This window comes from Lontra canadensis, unplaced genomic scaffold (assembly GCF_010015895.1).
Source record: "Lontra canadensis isolate GAN:19392208 unplaced genomic scaffold, GSC_riverotter_1.0 scaffold111, whole genome shotgun sequence".
Taxonomy (NCBI): domain Eukaryota; kingdom Metazoa; phylum Chordata; class Mammalia; order Carnivora; family Mustelidae; genus Lontra; species Lontra canadensis.
This window is the reverse complement of record NW_022631105.1, coordinates 449,312-469,487: the sequence shown is the minus strand read 5'-3', so window position 1 is coordinate 469,487 and position 20,176 is coordinate 449,312. Positions and strand designations below refer to the sequence as shown.

The window sequence follows — 20,176 nt, the reverse complement described above, 5'->3', positions numbered from 1 at the left end:
GCGGCTCTAAGTCTCTTTGGTTCCAAGAACCTACGACGAGCACGTGAGGCAGGCATATGTCTCCAATGGGGTGTCACTGCTCAGTGGCCCTTCACGGTACCAGCTTAACCCCCAAGCTTGTGAGTTACTGGAGAACAGGATGGGTGGGCGCTCAGCCTCCAGCCCTTTGTCCTTCTCCTGCCGCCCCCTTCCCCAGCCGGAATCTGCCTGCAACTCTTCCGACTCTCGCCGTCAGCAACAGTCAGTTTTGCCTTACTTCCTTAATTCACCACTCCTGGAACGAAAATTTCATTAATGAAAAGGGGAAAATAAAAATTGAACAGGTTATCCAACAATAGATTATACTTTAAGTGAACCTGAACCAACGTTACGCTAAAAGAACTACAGTCTGGGGATTATTTCTTCTGATTGAGAATTCTTTATTTGGGAATTTTTATTGATGGTGGTAAGTGATATTATACTAGTTCTTCTCTGTGTGTGTACAACATTATCAAGTTTCAGTATCAATGGTATACTCACTTTACAGAAAGATTTTTTTTTTTTAAGATTTTATTTTTTTGAGTGAGAGCAAGAGAGCCCAAGCAGGGGGAGCAGCAGACGGTGGAGAAGCAGGCTCCCCGCTGAGCAGGGAGCCCAGTGCGGGCTTCATTCCAGATTCCAGGAATCATGACCTGAGCCGAAGGCAGATACTTAACTGACTGAGCCTCCCAAGTACCCCAGGACGATTTCATTTTTATTTACTTATTTATTTATAAGTAGGCTCCACACCCAACATGGGGCTTGAACCCACAACCCTGAGATCAAGAGTTAAGACCAAGTCAGACACTCAACTGACTGAGCCACCAAGGTGCTTCCTCACAGAAAGACTGTCCAACTGCTTTATCGAGCTAGAAATCCCGCACCATAAAGCCGGCTTTCTGAAGTATACAACTGAGCGGGCTTCACTATATTCACAGGGTTGGGCGAGCATTACAAGTACCTGGTATTAGTAGATTTTCGTCGACAGTATGGGGATTTTAACTTTCAAATTAACATGTGAAGTGTTTCATAAAGCTTCCTTCAACATATCAGTAATTTATCATACAAATTTGATGTTTACCAAAAAAAGGGATTTGAGGAAGAAGTCATAGTGTGTTATAAGCAATGATAAGAATTAGAGTCCAGGAATATAATGCATTAAAAAACTGAAATTTAATATTCTTTCTTTTAATTCTTTGTATTTCTCATAGTTTTACCAAACAGAGATAATCTATACTTACAATATTTTATAATATTTTAATTACTACCAGAGCAGAAAACCAAATGTGAAAAAAAGTCTTGGGGGAAAAAGAAGTCTTCACTTATTTGGTACCAAGAAGGAAGCAATTATGTCACAAATTTATCCAGTTGAACATGCTGCCGTTCTTTACAACTAAAAAGAATCTGGAACAACAAGTAAGTGACCCAAGCTGACCTACAACTCAATGAAGCCACACTAGGATTTTGTGGCGCTGCGGGTGGGGACAGGCAGCACCTGGATGTGTTAATCTCTGAGTTTCCTCTCTGGATGACTCAAACTTAAGTATCAATAATGTAAAGAAATGTTTTCTTATCTGTTCAAGCTTAATATAATTAGTATATTTACATTCTACAAATAATAATTTTACTACATAAGAAAGTAAAGAGACAGTCTTTGTTCACTCAGCTTCTTAAAACACAGTTGCCAAAATCAGCAGCAAACACACAAGGCATCACTCCTGGTTCAGGACACTGATCCTGTGTCCTGAACAGACCACATTTTCCAATTACTACTGCCAAGGTCATTATGATTATCAAACACCTAACAGCGTCTTTATGACATGGATAATAAAGCCTTATTTAGTCAGATCATTTACAACACAAGTATAAAATTCATATCTAAATTTTGAGAACAACTTTTTAAACATTTTTAATTTAAGTAAATTCAATGCCACGTGTGCGGCTCCATCTCAGTTCCCTGCAATCAAGAGTCACACGCTCTACTGACCAGTATCCCTGAGATTAGCTTTTAAAAACAAAATTCTTAATCTTAAAAGAAACTACCCAAACACTTATTCCATTTGGTTTATAGAATATCAAAATGGAAACTGATTATGAAAGCAAGCAATAAAAATAATCTCAATATTCTTTTTTGAAAAACTGGTAGTGGCACTTAGTAATGATTCTGGACATTTTTATGTCAAAGAATTTAAAGATTATTTGAATAAAGTTCTGACTCTCTTAACAACACACTTTTCTTCTTGTTAAAACTGCCAGCCACCAAATATCAAGATTCTGAGAAAGCCCTTTTAAGCTGATGCCTGTGAGGGGTTAAATTAATTTTAAAAATTAATATAAACAATAATCTAAAAACAGAGAAGATGAGACATTATCTAAAAAACGCAAGACTGGTGGGGCAAGCGCTTTGCTCACCTCGCGCACTCGGGAGTGCACCGGAGACCGGCGCGGAAGGTGGACGCCGTGGTGCATGAAGTCCTGGATGCAGCCGTTCTCGATGGTCTGCAACGGCAAGCACAGTGTTAGCTCCAAAGGACGACGGGACGGGCAGCGCAGCCGCTGGAGTCGGCTCTGCTCATCCTCTATTCCAGGAGGAAAGCACCAGAATCCGCTGCTCAGAGCTCTCCTGCTTTAAATGTATCCCTCTTAGAACCCCTTTACCTTTGATACTCCTTTAGCTTCCTCTATCTTTGATGAAACATCAAGTCTGTGCTAGAGAGCAGGCAAGCTTCCCCCTACCCCTTGAGGCTCGTTCAAGCCAGACGGCTCAGGGACTCAGCGTAGCCTGAGGCCCTCTCCTGGAAGTCACGCTGACCTAGAAGACCTCAGAGACTGGATCTGTCCACGAGCCTCCCCAGGGCTGATGCTGAACTACATGTATGTGGGGGCCAGGACTCCGAGTGACTGAAACAAGCTCTTTCAGGGCCACCTTGGGGAGGGAGAGGGCTGGGGGGTGGGTGTGGGTCGCCCTTTGGTTAGATCACAACACCTACATACTTCCAGAGCTGGGCAAGGAGGCAGAGCCAACCGCTGGGAGCAGCCCAGTGGACCTTCTGGTCTGTTACCCTACACTCTGCCCCACTCCTGGGGTCCCGTGGCTTTAGGGAAGGACACAAGGAAAGCCTGCTACCACCACCAGCCTCCTTCATCATCTCTGAAATACTCCCTTCGCCCGAAGATAATAACAAACCTCAGCATCATCACACACAGGGAACCACACTGACTCGTGACGAAGTGGGGTGTGCGGCACGACCTGTTGAGTGTTTGTGCCACAGAAGTCGAACCTTTAGAGTTACCTCCCAGAATACGGACGCTCTACAGGACAACTGACTCAGTTACTTCAACATACCCACAAATGGTACAAGTTTTAAAAACAGAACACGAGGCGGGAGGAATGCTCTGAGAGTTAAATGACATAACAAGCAAACGCCATAGGAGACTTATGGGATCCTGATGCCAAAAAAAAAAAAAAAAAAAAAAAGACACCTTTGAAACAAAGCAGAGAAATTTAAATATTTTCAAAAATACCCAGAAATTGTTAATTTTGTTAATGGCATTGTATAACCATATTCCTTAGAGATCAGACTGAAGTACACAGATATGCAACTTCACATTTGGAACTTCCTTTAAAAATCTGGAGGGAGGGAAGAAGAGAGGGAGAGCCTGAGAAGTACAAAGAGCACTAATTTGGTACAGACTTTAACGACTAACACCCATTATTTTTAAAAATTGAGCTTTATTCATTTTTAGTGATTTCTATACCCTAAGAAGGGTTCAAATCCCAGACATCAAAAGTTGCACACACCACTGACAGAGACAGCCAGGCACCCCTACAAATATCTATTTTTAAAACCACTATTGGAGGGCGCCTGGGTGGCTCAGTGGGTTAAAGCCTCTGCCTTCAGCTCAGGTCATGATACCAGGGTCGTGGGATCGAGCCCCGCATCGGGCTCTCTGCTCAGCGGGGAGCCTGCTTCCCCCTCTCTCTCTGCCTGCCCCTCTGCCTGCTGGTGAGCTCTGTCAAGTAAATAAATAAAATCTTTAAAAATAAATAAATAAATAAAACCACTATTGGAGAAAAGGGGGACAAATATTCTTTCCCATAAACAAGTATCATGCAGTAATAAAACAATGAAAAAACGTACAGCAATGTCCTGGTTTTGCCCTTTCCTCTACAATATTTCACACTGCAAAATGATCGTAGATATTGTCAGTAGGGATATGAGCGATCAAGTTTTATCTCTAGAAGTGGAAGTCAGTGATAAACCAAGCTTGAGCCGCACAGGAGCAGAGTGGACAGAGGCAGCTCCAGACAGCAGTCAAGCCCTCTCCTACCTACCAGGTCAGCACCTGCTCCCCGAAGAGCAACGACTCCTCTTTGACTTAGAGTAAAAATTTTACTCTTGGAAAGAAAATATGTTTGAGAATGTAGTATGAGAAAAACATAGAGGACATTAGACAAAAACACTTTCTTCTGATATTTTTCCAAAAGGGCCTTTGAGTCTTACTGTGACTGTGAATTACACAGCCTGAATTACAGGCTGTTCAACATTAGCCATATTCAAGAGGAATGTCTTTAGAGTCTCAAAAACGATGTAACTAAAACATAAGGGGTAGTTGGAGGTTCCAGAGCAGCGCGGCCCAACAGAAACAGAATCCTAACCACAAACGCAATTTTAAATTTTCTAGTAGCAACATTAAGAAAAATAAGAAATAGGTAAAATTATTTTAGTAATACATCGTGTTCAGCCCAATATAGCCAAAACATTATCATTTCAACATACAAGCAATATGTTAAAAACACATTCATAGATATTTTACACTCTTCTCTCTCCACTGTATCTTCATAATCTGGTGTGTTTCTCATACAGTACATCTCAGCGCATACTGGACACATTCCCAGGGCACGGTCGGACAGCACAGGTCTAATAAAGCTACCAAAATGACAAAGGACATCTCAAGGAGTGGGAGGAATCCTGGGTCTGTGACTGAGCATGAAAATACATGGGAATGACAGTGAAATCTCAGTCCCATGGAGTCTCATTATCTGGCTTTATTTTCAGAAAAAGCATCAACACAGATTTTTACATTTTTTTTAAGGTTTTCTTTTTTCCTTTAAGTAATCCCTGTACCCACCGTGGGGCCCAAACTCACAACGCTGAGATCAAGAGTCGCACGCTCTTTCCACTGAGCCAGGTGCCCCTTCAACACAGATTTTAAACGACTATCCATGATGACTTATTTAGTAACTAGAATACAACAAAAATAAATATTAACATTTAATAAAATGAAAATACCTCCAGTATTTTCCCTGAGGCCTTTTTCCAAGCTCTGAAATAAACTTCCGCGATGTGTACCATCAAAGATCTATGGGGGGGAGAAAAAGTTAATGCAAGTTCAAACCATTAGACTTTTTTTTTCAAGTTTATATATTTTTAGTAATCTCTACACCCATGACGGGACTCAGACTCATGATCCCAAGATCAGGAGGGCACACTCTTCCAACCAAGCCAGCCAGGGACCCCAAACCATCACACTCTTAATGTATGTCAGTCCAGGCTCCCTCCTTCCACAAAAGAGAAATGCCGCTATGGACTCACTGTCCGTCAAGTACCTACAGAGACAGGGTCTACCTGGGGCAGGAAGGAGAAAAGGGAAGAAATTCTGAGAAGGGAAACAAGTATCAAACAATCTTCTCCCTTCTCAGTCAAGGTTTCCCCAGAACTTTACTATTTTCTGTGAAATTCTGAGGACATAATGAGAGCCAAAGTCTTCAGTAAAAAAAACAGTTTAATCTTATAAATACATTTTGACTCGGGAGTCAAGGTTTGACTTCCCAGATGACTGATGCCCTAAAATACCAGAGTTGATTTTTCAACCAGTTTAGAAATCAACTGTTTCAACCCAAATACTCTGCCCGTGAGGAAACGGGAGGAAGCGCTCCAGCGAACAGGGCAGCTTTGCCGCCGGGACTGGGAACCGCGCTCGGCTCTGCACGGCTCTGCACAGACGCCCAGCCGAGCCGGCCTCCGGACAGAGAAAGTCCGCGACCAAGCGCACCTCTGGAGCAGAGGGTTCCATGGCAGACGCGCTCTGAGCGCTGCACCTGATGAGCAGCACTCACTGGCCGCGGAGGCTTCCCGAGGCCAGGAGCTCAGGCCGGCGAGCGCACCCCTGGACTCCTGCCCTGAGGGGCTCTTGCCACCACCCGACAGCGCTCCGTCCACAGGGAACTGGAAGTGTACCTTACAGTACACGGTATCAGAAGTGCTGGTGACGTGGAATTTACAGCAACCGAGGCTAAGGTTTGACTGGTGAATAATTTGACTATTTAAAGAACGATCACAAATTAACGATCTCAATTTCAGTGTCATTACTGAGAAAGAATGATGTCCAAAAGCAGGGAAAAGCGCTCTCCAGCGACATAACAGTGCGTGATAAAAACACAATAAAAACAACAGCACACAGTAAACAGTACATAACAAATAATATAATCTTAAGAGATAATTTTTAAAGCTTCCAACACATTAATATAATTTTTTAAAAAGTCAGGTCAAATAGAATATTTCATAATCAGATTAAGACAGCACAAAATATTAATTGCCTTTAATACTTACTTTTGTAATCCCTGTAACTGGTTTTTAATGGTCTCATGGATCATTTTAATAAAATTTATATTCCAATTGAAGAGAGAACTAAGAAATCTTCTTCCCTATAAATTAAAAAGAAAGATATAATGTTGAGGGGCGCCTGGGTGGCTCAGTGGGTTAAGCCTCTGCCTTCGGCTCAGGTCATGATCCCAGGGTCCTGGGATCGAGCCCCGCATCGGGCTCTCTGCTCAGCGGGGAGCCTGCTCCCCCCCCACCCCGCTGCCTGCCTCTCTGCCTACTTGTGATCTCTGCCTGTCAAATAAATAAATAAAATCTTTAAAAAAAAAAAAAAAGATATAATGTTGAAATTGCAACCAAATAAAAAGTTCCTGATAACTAAAAAACAAACAATTCTTTGGATGTTCAGTAACACGAAAGTCTGTTATTCCCAGTGAAGGAAGCAGACATAATTGTAACTCGGGACGGCCATCTGGCCTTGGAGTGACAGAGCGGGGCAGCAGGGCAATGGCCAGGAGACCCTCGCTGTGGAGGCCCAGTAGCAGACACCCCTGATCTCCTCCCGTGCTTGACCGCAGGGATACACAGACACGTACCATGCTGCCCAGCAGCTCAATTAAAAACAGTCCACAAACATTTCATTCCGGCTCTATCTACATAACATAAAATCAAAGAACGCTTACAACTTAGCATTTTGGGGTGGAACAGAACTGAACGTCCCTTGATTTCATCTTTCATAGACGAGAAAACAGGATTTATAAGAGGCTCCGCGTCTGCCAAACTAGAACGTTCAAATAAACAAACTCCCCGTGTTAGTCCACGCGCGCCAGCAGATGACACATGACCCTCAGAAGCAGGACTACCTGTCAACACTCGGAACAGCCCATAAAACACGTCCACCAAGAAGTCCCTCACCAACACCGCCATCATCTCCTCACTCCTCACCCATCCAGCACGACTGTCTCTGCGATCCACAGAAATGCAACATACTCTGGTACAGACAGCAGGGCACCCAGGCTGGCAACAGGCAAGTTCCAAACAAGTATTTATTGCAAGTAACTTGCCGTTACAGTGTTTGTCCTTTACCTGAATAATAGGAAACTGCACTAACGAAAGTAAGGACTCATTAGGAAACTAAGTTGAAATACCACAAATTCAAAAGACATCAATCTGAAAACGGGGGGGATGTTAACACAGACATACATTTCTATCTTTATAGCGACTTGCACTTACACAGTGATGTACAGGTCACCGTGCACTATGGACAAGTCACTATAAAGACCGCTGACTTGGGCGCCTGGGTGGCTCAGTGGGTTAAGCCTCTGCCTTCGGCTCAGGTCATGATCTCAGGGTCCTGGGATCGAGTCCCGCGTCGGGCTCTCTGCTCAGAAGGGAGCCTGCTTCCTCCTCTATCTCTCTTTCTGCCTGCCTCTCTGCCTACTTGTGATCTCTCTCTGTGAAATAAATAAATAAAATCTTAAAAAAAAAAAAAAAAAGACAGCTGACTTGTCTGAACTCCCTCTTGGCTACTTTGCTCTCCTTAGAGTCAACCACAGTCCTAGAGACGCCCGAGGGCACAGACCTCAGGTGCGGCCTCTTTTCCAACAACGATGATGCAGTGAGAGCACCTCCCACATGCCCAGTGCCTGCCAGGCACTGTGCTCAACATTCTACACACATCACCTCGTGCGCTCCTTGGGAGTTCTAAGAAAGATGCACCGTGGTTCCTACCTTACAGAAGGAAACGTGAGGTTCAAAGTAGTCTGATCAAAGCTACCACCCAGTAAGTGAACAGAGATCTAAAAACAGCCTTTCTGGCCTGGGAGCTGAAGGCTTTGGTCACCGTGGTCAGTACCCATATGCGGCCCTTTACGCTAGTTGGCTGGAGACGGTGCATGGGAGTGGGCAAAGCATGACCACGTCTTTGCCCCTGACCAGCCACAGGACCCTGAACAAACTTCATTTATGAGCCTCCAAACCAGTACTCCTCCTCCTCCTCTGAGAAATCTTTCCCCACCTACTTTGGGGAGGAGAGACGACTTCCTCCTTTGGCCTCATATGTATCTGTGACGCCACGAGCAATCAGAAAGAAAGGCTCTTCTCTGTAATACAAACAATGACCGTCTCTGCATCCCTAGCCTGGGAATACAGTCCTTGTTCAGTAAAGGACTGCGTAAGAATCCCACGAGAACAATTCAGACGTGTCCAAGAGAACTATGCAAGCTACTCTGTATTTTGTTTTCTAAAAACCACGTCCACAGAAGTAAAAAAAATTAAGTTAACTTTAATAATATATTTATGTAAAACAACATATCTAAAATATTATCACTGAAATATGTATTAAGTATATAAAAATTGTTAGTGAACATTTTACATGCTCTTTCCACAGTGAGTTTTGAATCCATGTATTTAGCTGAAGGCCACAACGCGACTGGCCGTAGTCCATGTGCTCCGTAGCTACATATGGGAATGACCACCCAAATGGACAGTGCAGCAGTACCCAGAAGCTTCTCTCTGGATTGACTAGATCGCAGGAAAAGAAGTCAAGAATACTGTGTGATGATGGTTCTGAGTAAATGCCACTTAGCCTCAAATTAGGGCAGAGGGTCAGGTCTGATCTACTGGGAAATGCTTTCTCAACCTTATTTTTAATTATTCTTTTTTTCTCTTTCATTGAAGAAATGTTTTTTTTTTTTAATTTCGTTAGTGAACATGCAATGTAATGTTGGTTTCTGGAGTAGAGTTCAGTGATCCGTCACTTACCTGTGACACCCCGTGCTCATTACATCACGTGCCCTCCTTAACGTCCAGCCCCCAGGTAGCCCACCCCCTACCCAATCATTCTCAAAGTGCAATCACAGGTCCCCTGGATTTACAGCCACCTCTTACCATCTGATTTAATGATGAAATACGTTTGCAAATTCACTCTTTGTAAAATGTGTGAGTACTGCTACGGGGGAAAAATGTGCAATAAATGTAACAAGTCTTGACAGCGAGGCTGCCTCACTAAAACGCTGCGTGGCACAAGAGCGACTAGAGTAACTCGGGAAAAACGTCCATTAAAAAGCAGCACACAAAAATACCAAAACAGAAAAACCTAGTTACCTCTTCTTTCTTGATGTATTTCACACTTATGAAACACTCAAGTAGCATATCTTTCATGTCTTTACTTTCCTCTAAGTCATAATCAAAGCAATATAACGCCTGATGAACACGCCAGAGCCGACATATGTCTGCACCCTGGGAAGGACACAAAAAGGAAAGAGGTTAGTTTTTTAATAAATAATTAGGGTCACATTTCAAATTTACGATCAGAATGCTTTATATAGTAAATAATTAAACTCTGGATCATTCATCAAAAAGGAAGAAACCACGGCAAAGGCACCCAGAAGCACCCACAGGCACCACGGTCTGGTTTCCGCATGTGGAGTCCGAGCCTGCACCGCCCAGCGCGGCAGCCACCAGCCCATCAGACTACAGAGCACGGAAGCGTGACCTGTGCACGAGGAACCCCGTGCTCAGTAGTCTTCACTAGAAGTGAAACTTAAATAACCCCATGCTGCTTGGGGTGCCCGTACACCGACGGCACAGGTGTAAAACACTAGAGACACTGAATAAAGTCCGGATTTAAAAGCTAAACAAAAAGGCAGAGAAAATGGATTTGTTTTAAACAGAGTTTAAAAAGATAAACGAACAATGGCTTCAGGATAAATCCTGACAAGCCCAGGGCGAGTGAGGAAGAAGCAGTCTTTGTCATCAAACCGCCAGTTCCTTGGAGGCCATGGTGAGGCAGACCCAGACGGTGGGGGCATGCTGAAGGCCAAGCCTGCTAGAAAGCTCTGGCAACATGTATCAGGAGCTCCAAATGCGCACCAAGCGCAAACCCACTGGCCTAAGATGGTCACTGCTAGGAACCTGTCATAAGGAAGTAAGGGTATGAGGGGGAGAAGACAAAGAGAAATTCCTAAACATCCCTAAATTAGGAATGATCACCTTAGGTAGCGGAATTACAGAGAGTTTCTATCTTCCCATTTTCCCTTTTCTTCATTTGCCCAATTTTCTAAGATGAACCTAAGTATCTGTTGTTCTCTTGATCAGAGGATAAAACTGTTTTTTTGGAATTCTTTTTTTTCTTTTTAAAGATTTTATTTGTTTATTTGATAGAGAGAGAGACACAGTGAGAGAATGAACACAAGCAGGGGGACTAGGAGAGGGAAAGCAGGCTTCCCACTGAGCAGGGAGCTTGATGCGGGGCTCGATCCCAGGACACTGGGATCACGACCTGAGCCGAAGGCAGACACTTAATGACTGAGCCCCCCAGGCTCCCCCTTTTTCTGAAATTCTTAACTAGACACCAAAGATGAAAGGCTGAGAAACGGACCAAGTTAAATCCAATCCTCAAATCTGCTCTCCAAAACTTCATCAGGCCTAGACTGCCGTCTGACACAACCCCACCTCCTACAGGTGTAGCCCCTGAACGTGGGCCCGAGGCCCTCCCTACACTCCTGCCCCCTTTCACCCTTGACCGCGCATGTCCACTCCCGTGCAGCCCAAGGTGGGTCTGCCTCTCAGAGGACCACACTAACACAGGCAGCAACTCCCACTCACCTGCCTCAGTGAGCCCATCCCTTCTTGGCCACTAATACCCACTTTTGCTAACAGTGGTAATGTATCCCTTTAAAAACCGCATTTGCAGCAAAAAGATGTGGCCATGCGACCCGGTTCTGGATGATGGATACACGTTGAGAGCGTCTGAGAAGGTCTGGCACCTGCTGCCTCCCTGCCTCTTCTTCCTGTCTGGAACTCCACACAAGGGAAGATGGAGCAGCTCCTTGTACCAGGAAGTGACAAGAGGGAGGACAAGGACCACACAGCCCGGAAGACAGAGGAGAAAACCTGCATCAGACTGCAATGTGGATGGGATGCTAGGGGGCTCAGTCAGTTAAGTGTCTGCCTTTGGCTCAGGTCATGATCCCAGGGATTTGGTTCCGCATCAGGCCGCAGGGAGTCTGTTTCTCTGTCTTGCTCTCCTGTATCCCTCTCTGACAAATAAATAAAATCTTAAAAAAAAAAATTACAAAGACCACAATGTGGAGCCCGCTGTCCATCCCTCAACATCTTGGGTTAAAAAGACCCTAACTGGGGAAGCAGCTGCAGTTAGGCCACTAGTGAGCGAACATAATTCCTAACTGGTGTGAACAGGTGCACTATCAAAGGAAGGTATGTATTTTAAAGAGTAAACATACTGTTTTAGTCTCTAGACTCTTCCTTAATAGCATGATAAAAGCAGTCTTTCCCATATCTTCCTTGGCAGGCAGGCCTTTCTCCCACCATATGACACATAAATCCTGAATGGAACTCTGCAGCTTTCTTTCAGATTCAGGTAATGCATATAAAATACCTAAAACAGAGCACAGTAATTGTCCCATTAGTAGAGTAAACCGATGTTAGTTGAGATTTAATGGTGTAAAGTACTGCGACTCATAAAGGTTTGCTAAGCAAACATCAGTTTGTTTAACTTGCCAGAAATTTATATACATTAGTTATAGAATATAAACGATGTACCTTAAAAAAAACCGTTAACTACTGTTATAAAAGCAGACCCAGCAGAATACAGAATTTTAAGACTGGAAGACTCAGAGGGGTCACACTGCCCCAACCCTTCACTTAAGAGAGGCAGGGATTCAAACTACCCAGAAGTAAGTACACCCACAGGTACCACTGAACCCCACCCAGGCCAGGTGTGGCCAGCACTAATCCCCTGCACCTGTCCTTCCCAGGCTGGCCTCAAATCCCGGCTCACCGGGGAAAACCAGTAAAAGCAGTAATTATAATGAATACGAAAACTACAGTGCTTTTATTAACAGAAAAGCTCAAGAAATGAAATGAAAATACTGATAATACGCTCCTAACTGTAATCCACAGACAGACTTCCGTCTGCCACTACATGCACGTGAAGTTTCTGAGTCGATGGGAAGTGAGGACCAACTACGAGGCTGGCACTAAGCATTTTACAAAACAGTGTTTGGAGACGGTGAGAACAAACTGCGGTGACGTTCACAAAGCACTGGGAACTATTTATATACTTCTTAATAAGACCTTGTATTTCAATACAAGAATTCTGAATAAAACAGACACATAAATCCAAGCGGCACCAAGAATGAAGAGTCCGGCGGGAGAGTTTGTCACATGGGGCTAATTAGTTCATAGAGTGAAGGTGAGGACACTTAGATGATTTTTCTTAAAGCTCATTTAAACTTCTTTTGCATCTTTTTTACCTACAAAATAGTTTTATGTAAACATTTTATAATCAGAGATTCTCACTAATTCAAAGCGTTCCTCCTCAATTAATAACTACAGTTTCACAGTTTAGTTAAAACCTGAAAAGCACCATGAGATAAATTTTAATAGTAAAGCTCCCCTAAGAGTCAATAATTATTCCTCAGGTCATGTTCATCACCCATTTCAAGAAAAACAAATGCAATGTCACAAATGCTTGCTTGAGCTGAAACTTTCTGGCAGGAATCACCCGTTGAGGAGTTCACAGTCAGACCATTTTCCCTCAGTCAGCTCTTACCACTTAAGAGCTACAGGGTCCTGCAGGTCAAATAAGACATTCTGGAAAATCTGAAAACAACGAGCAGCCGTTATTTGGTAATGCACAATTTTCAGCACCTGAAACAGTTCTACATGGCTTAAATTGAGTGCATCAGGACTGTTCTTAAAAGACTACTTCTTTGCTCCTTTCCTAGTTGAAGTAAAAGAGCTTATATGCACAGTCATGCCTTACTACCGCCACTTCCACGTGACGACTGTTTCCTTTGACAGAGAATCGCTCGATGCCCACTTCTGAACTTGTCACGTCATCACAAACTCAACTCACCATTCAGCATAACCGCACATTCCAGTAAGTCTTCATAGTTCTCACTCTCATTTATTACGGGTACAGAAGCAAGAACCACAGATGTAACTGCATGAATTATTTCTATGTTTTTTTTCTACAAATGAAAAAAAAAATCAAAGTTCAAGTGATTTAAGATCAACTTAAAATACAATTTTTAAAAGAAATGGGAATGTTATGAAATTTATAAAAATCAACCCACACTTCTAGCTTATTCTAAAAAGTGAATTAAAATTTGAATACAGGTCATTTGTGCACAAAGAACAGCAACATTGAACAGAAGACTAATAATGGCAGGACTGGGAAAAGTAAAACTATGATAAACAGATTTCTAATATTCTTAACTTTTAACTTTAAGTTTCTTCTTAACTTAAAATTCAATTCTACACATTACTAATTTTTAACAGAGAAAAGGTAACAAGTTTTATATCTGAAGGACGACTCCTACCATTTTTGAATCATGCTCTGTTTCCATCTCGTCTTCACCCTGGACTTCCACCGTCTGCCACCCAGCCACTGGGCTTTCTAACAAGACATCTGTTAACAAATTCTTGAGCCTCTGCCATAGCTCTTCTTTCTGTTTCCTTGATAATTCATCTAGTAATTCATTTAGGCTGAAAGGGTCAGAAGCATCTTTCTGCAAAGTAAATAGCAATTGTTATATTTTAGATACAAAAATTAGTTCTATCCCTTTTTTAATGGCATCAAAAGTCTAAGCGCTAAGTTAATTATCATCTCAAGAGCCGAGTTGTAATTTTGAAATACTTTTCCTACACGGAAAAGTACAGGAATTACAAGACAGAAAGCAGATTCCAGGACGCCTGCGTGGCTACGTTGGTTACACGTCCGCCTTCGGCTCAGGTCGTGATCCCGGGGCCCTGAGATCCAACCCATACTGGGCTCCCTACTCAGCGGGGAGTCTGTTTCTCCCTCTCCCTCTGACCCCTCTGCCAGCTTGTGTGCTCTCTCTCGAATAAATAAATTTTAAAAGTAAGATTATGATAAAATAATAAAACAGAGAGTAGCAGCTCCCTCCTCTACCGAGTCAGCAATAGTAACCTGGTCTTTGTAGTTTAAAATTTCACCCGCTTAAAAAGACCCTCTCTACAATCAGTCCGTCCAGACGTCTACAATGTCCAGGCCCGTCATGAGGGCACGAAAGTGTGCTGGAGCTACACAACTGGCGCGGTATAGCTCCAGCCCCCGACACAGCAAAGCCAACTGAGTATTTGCAGTGTCTGATCTCCTGCCCAAAGTGGGCCCTCAACACCCACCTCTCACTCGTCGTCCCTAGACATCATTCTCTCCCATTAGCCAATGACACCACATCAGACCCTCTCAACTGTCCTTACAACCCCTGACCCAAGCATTTCCTCTCACTCTGAGCGGGTGACCTCACTTATTCTGACACAGCAAACGGAAACCATCATCGAAAGGGTAGAGGGTCCATTACAAAGGGAACACCAGCAGCTCATGTGAGCACAAAACAGTCTCGTGACCCAACGAGTAAAGTAAGAACCAGCGAAACTGTACTGATAGTAAGTAACTAACCAATAACGGACCACATCGCCATGCTACAGAACACCGACGAGTAAACACGGAAGGAACATGCGGTTGGAAAATCACAATTTCAGAGCCATTATACTAATAACTGATTCGGGCAAGAATCATCAGTCGATATGCAGACTCGTGGGTAGAAGTTGGGTGAGGAGCAGGGTGCTTCCCTGATCTCGATGTGCGTCCCCAGTGAGGACCACAGGCTGCTTGCGGAAGTGGAAGCGAGTAGCTGCACAGGGGAGAACTCCGGACGACCGCCAGCCTCAGGTGACGGATTAAAACTAACGTCACCAGTAACGGGACAAACGGACATCATTGCCTCCACTGAGGAAGACAAAACACCACTTAGGCAGCTCCTGCCAAAGTGCATAAAATAAATTTAATCAAATCATCAGGTAAGCGCAAGCTGAAGGGCACGCCACAGGCCGTGGCCTACACCCTTCACACATGTCCGTGTAATGAAACATGAAGCAGGGCCAAGAACGCTCTGGGCTAGAGAAGATAACAAGTCAGACAATACAATGCGACATGCGAGACTGAGCGGGGCCCTGGACCAAGGAAAAACATGACCAAGTGTGCAGACGGTAGTGCCCTTGTGCCAATGTCAACTTCCCTGACTTTTAGAATTTCTACTGTGATTACATAAGAGAAAATCTCTGTTTAGGCAACTACACACCGAACATGTGGGGATCAGACAAATGCCTGCAAGAGACTTCCAAACGACTCAGGAAGGACAGGGAAAGGCTGGGAATGAAAAAGAAAACACGGCAGATGGTAACGGGCAAAACTGAGTGCAGGGGATTCAGAATTCTTCTGCAACTTTCCTTTACCTCTGCCGTTCTTCCAGTAGCAAAGGGGAGGGCAGGTAGCGTCTCCAGGGCCCTCCGAGGCTACCTCCCCACCCTCACTCCTACCATCCGCCCTCCTCTCCCAGGAAGCCCCACCTGAGCTGTCCAGGTGTGCACTTGCCTTGGGGTCTTCCCCTCCCCATCCCTCCTGTCCAGAATTCTCCTCCCTCAGTCTCCAGAGGGCCTGGTCCCACCTCTGACAAAATCACACTGCACTCCCATCCTCTTACCGTGTGCCTCTCCCCTCCCCTCTAGAACCTAAGCTCTCTTTGGGCAGAAACTTGGTATATGCTATACCCCAAGCCCCAGAGCAGAGCCTGGCATCCAGACAGCACTCAGGACAAGCTCGTTAAAAGGCACTTATCCTGGGCCCTGATTCTCCTACTCTTAACACGAATCCTTGATTCTCAGAGAACCACTGAGGACAGAGTCAGTGCTGCTCTACAACAGCAAATTTGAAATAGAAAATTTGTTTTAATGCGAACAACACATAAGAGAACAATTTCAGCAAAAGGCAATTTCTGGTTTACTTAGGTGGGATTTCACCAGAAGGTGAATGCAGAAAACTGCATGCACTGAGCGGAGCCTCGGAGACACAGAAAACACACACCCCAGACACCTGCCAGCTCCTGGGACCCCACATGTGCTGCAGGCCACACCATCCACACCTCGGGTCCATCCCACCTTCAAGACCCATCTTTTTTTTTTTTTTTTTTTTTTTTAAAGATTTTATTTATTCATTTGACAGAGAGAGAAATCACAAACAGGCAGGGAGGCAGGCAGAGAGAGGGGAGGAAGCAGGCCCTCCGCGGAGCAGAGAGCCCGATGCGGGGCTCGATCCCAGGACCCTGGGATCATGACCTGAGCCGAAGGCAGAGGCTTTAACCCACTGAGCCACCCAGGCGCCCCTTCAAGACCCATCTTGATGCAACCCTCTGACCAGTACTATCTCTTCAATGTTCCCTGTCCTCCCAGCCTGGTCTTTTTCTTCTCTTCCTGTCACACAAAGGGTTGGCAGGCTAGCCCATGGGAGCCCGGGCACCCACTTCAAACTGCAAACTTAGGATCTTTTTCAAGATAAATGTCATGTTTACAGGGCACCTGGGGGGCTCAGTGGGTTAAAGCCTCTGCCTTCAGCTCAGGTCATGATCCCAGGGTCCTGGGATCGAGCCCCACATCGGGCTCTCTGCTCAGCGGGGAGCCTGCTTCCTCCTCTCCCTCTCTGCCTGCCTCTCTGCCTACTTGTGATCTGTCTGTCAAATAAATAAATAAAATCTTTTTAAAAAAATGTCATGTTTACTATGGTATTTATGTACTTCTTAGTGAGTTAACGTGTATAAAACTACTTCTTATTAGGTCACCATCTTTTTTTAACGTGTCACTGGTGAGATGTTTGAGTGTCATGCCCTTAACCCCTTGTCACATAATCCTGGTTTTCACTGCTGTTCTGCAGAGTATAGTGATTTTTGGCAATTTCCGGCATTGTGTATGTTGCATTATAGCAGAACTGACTGTATGTAGGCAGGTCCACTTAGTAGGCCTTAAACTGACTTATCTCGCTGACCACGTAAAACTGCCATTATTCAACTACCCTGACCTACGGAATGGCATTTCATATCTTTCAACTCAAAGAAAACAAGTGCTGCACGATTCTACATCTTCTCGTTTTCGTGTTAATTAAGAGCTACACAGTGATTGAGATACTAAATTACTAAGTGTTAATAAGGCTTGGCACTTGTGAACTAAAACGAATGCCCAAGAATATGAGGACGAGCTCAGCATCCTCCCCAGACGTCCGTTGCCAAGCAACCGTCCGAGGCTCTGGAGCACGTGACCCAGGAAGTCGGTGGCAAGCACCTCACAGGGCGCTCTGTCACCACAGCAGCAGTGTGATCTTGCACGGACTGTGCTAACCAAACGCTGCTACTTTGGCCTTCTAAATTTAAATTAACATCACCTCCGCTTCACCATCATCAGCTCAGCCTGCGGTACTGACGCTGTGACACCAGTGTGCAACGGCAAGCTTACAGACTCCAAACCACGTGTGCGTCGCACACCTAATACAATGCGCATCAGCGACACTCCTACAACAGGCGTCAGGTAGCGTCTAGACCATCCGATGCGACAGACACTCCTGCGATGGGCTGATGTGCGTTCATGCCGGTCATTTTCAAGTTTACAGAGAACCAGTTTACAATGCAAAATCGCACTAGAAGCTCATTTCCTCTTAAAAAGAAAAATGACTTCATAAATGTTTCTAGCAACAAATTTCCTATTAGGATACCCTCTACCTCGTAATCACTACTAACTTAATTTCCAGTGCGTGAATGGAACAAGCGAGGTGTGCGTCTCCTGCCCCAAAGTCGCAGTGCTTTAGAGCTGGCTCCGTAGGGTCAGGGCTCCTCAGAGTTCTGCCCTAGGCTACGCTTCTCTCACTGCACTACAGTTGATCCCCTGCGTTCCCATGACTGGAGCTCCCCAGTGCCCCTGAGGACACCCAAATCTGTCTCTCCCCAGGCCTCTTTCCTGGACCTCAGATACATCACCTTGTGCACGTCCCCTGGCAGTCATCCAGAACACCCCACACTGAGCCTGCCTTGCCCCCACGTCCATGATCTCACCGAAAGGCACCACAAGTCAGACCCTGGAACCTGCCTCAGCCCTGTCCCTGGCCTGCGTCCAGTCAACAGCACCACCACCTCACCACCGGGCAGCTCACAAAGGCACCCACATCTCCCAGGCCCATCCGCTAATGCGGCCACCAGCACGCAGGGCATGGCCAGCTCACGCCTCTCCGGGTTCTCGTGCTGCCCTCTTCAATGTGTGCACGTACAACCCCCACGGCTCTCGGGATTAAGTCTCAGTTCACTCAAGTGGCTGGAAGGACTGACGTCATCTGAATCTCAGCCCCCGCCTCTTTCTGACCTGGCATTTCTACACCCTAACCCCACCGAATGTCCTCAAGTTCAAACAGCATCTGCCTTCTCCGGTCTTCAAAGCCATCCCCTCTACCTGGAGAGGTCCTTCCCTACACCCATCTTTGACTGGCTGACTGGTCTCCTCTTTGTATCATAGCTTCCACACCCTTCCCACAGGGACGGGACACAGTCCATGGCTGGATTTGGGCTCCTCCCATACCCTTGCCCTAGCTTAGCCTTTTTACTCTGGTGGGTTTTCACAGCTGCATCTACCACAGCACTGTGAACGGCGTGAGGACCAGGAGTCCTCCTCGCTAGGCCACGCAGGAACAAGGGGTCGGCAACTACTGAAGTAACTAGAAGCCCACAGTGTGACATCACTTAGCACTCTTCCACTCCCGTAAAGTGAAGCAGGAAATACCATTTGCGAATCGTTGCCCATCAGCAGGTGTACTTTGAGGACAGTGGTTTTTTTTGTTGTTGTTGTTGTTGTTTTTTTTTTTAAATAAATCTTGGTCTCTGAAAATTCACTCAGACAAGTATATCTCATTTGTGGATGTAATTAACAGCCAAACCATAACAAAGCACTAAATATAAAACTTACATCAAGTTGAACAAACTGCAAAAATTCTCCAATCAGCTCCTTGGACACAGCTTGTACGAATGTCTCTCGTTTCTCCATGACAGACGAAAGTGGTTTTCATGCGGCATTTATTCTGCAACCCTCGCAGAAAACACTCTTCCTCAAACTTGAATTTGCAAATATACCTTTTCCTACAAGATATAATTTGGTATTTGCAACAAACAAAAAAACAAATAACCACAGACATTTTTTAACACTATTCTGATATTAAGCTAGAATATCTAAAAATAATTCTCTCGCTGTCTTTACCAAGGTCCGTCCCAACACAGCATGAGGTTATGACCAGCTGTTACTGAAGTCCGCACCGTGGACGTGAGAGAAACGCAGACGGCTGGGAGGCTCACCTCCAGGCAGGTCTGAGTCCGCGCAGAGTCGGTCCACGGAAGCCGGGTCCAGCACAGCGCGGGCGAGGAAGTCTCGGCAGCGCCCGGAGAAAGCAGAAAGCGCTGAAAGAAAAAAGCCAACAGAGGGAGAAAGGCTGACCGCAGCGGCCGACTCCTGCAGGCCGCCCTTCTCGCGGCCACTCCGCTCTCACCACAGTCCCGGGGGCCTCGCCTGCGGTTCAGCGCGCCCGGGCCACCCGGGAGCTCGTTAGCGGGCGCAGGTGCGGGAGGCGCGCGCCGCCAAGGCTCCTACCCAGTCCTGCGGGAGCCGGAGCTCGGGGACCGCGCGCAAGCCCCCGCCCG

General features: G+C 45.3%; 1 protein-coding gene across 1 annotated transcript in view; it reads right to left on the bottom strand.

The window, feature by feature from the left end:
* Positions 1-19,567, bottom strand: part of NCAPG2 (non-SMC condensin II complex subunit G2) — a 62,416-nt gene extending 42,849 nt beyond the window's left edge. Inside the window, exons 1-8 of the mRNA XM_032840176.1 lie at positions 19,452-19,567; positions 13,973-14,161; positions 13,507-13,621; positions 11,870-12,024; positions 9,729-9,863; positions 6,633-6,727; positions 5,313-5,382; positions 2,431-2,517 (exon numbers count right to left, since the gene is read on the bottom strand). Of these exons, the coding sequence (XP_032696067.1) occupies positions 2,431-2,517; positions 5,313-5,382; positions 6,633-6,727; positions 9,729-9,863; positions 11,870-12,024; positions 13,507-13,621; positions 13,973-14,161; positions 19,452-19,529 (924 nt within the window). The 5' untranslated portion in view covers positions 19,530-19,567. The remainder of the gene's footprint in view (positions 1-2,430; positions 2,518-5,312; positions 5,383-6,632; positions 6,728-9,728; positions 9,864-11,869; positions 12,025-13,506; positions 13,622-13,972; positions 14,162-19,451) is intronic.
* Between the last annotated feature and the right edge of the window lie 609 nt (positions 19,568-20,176).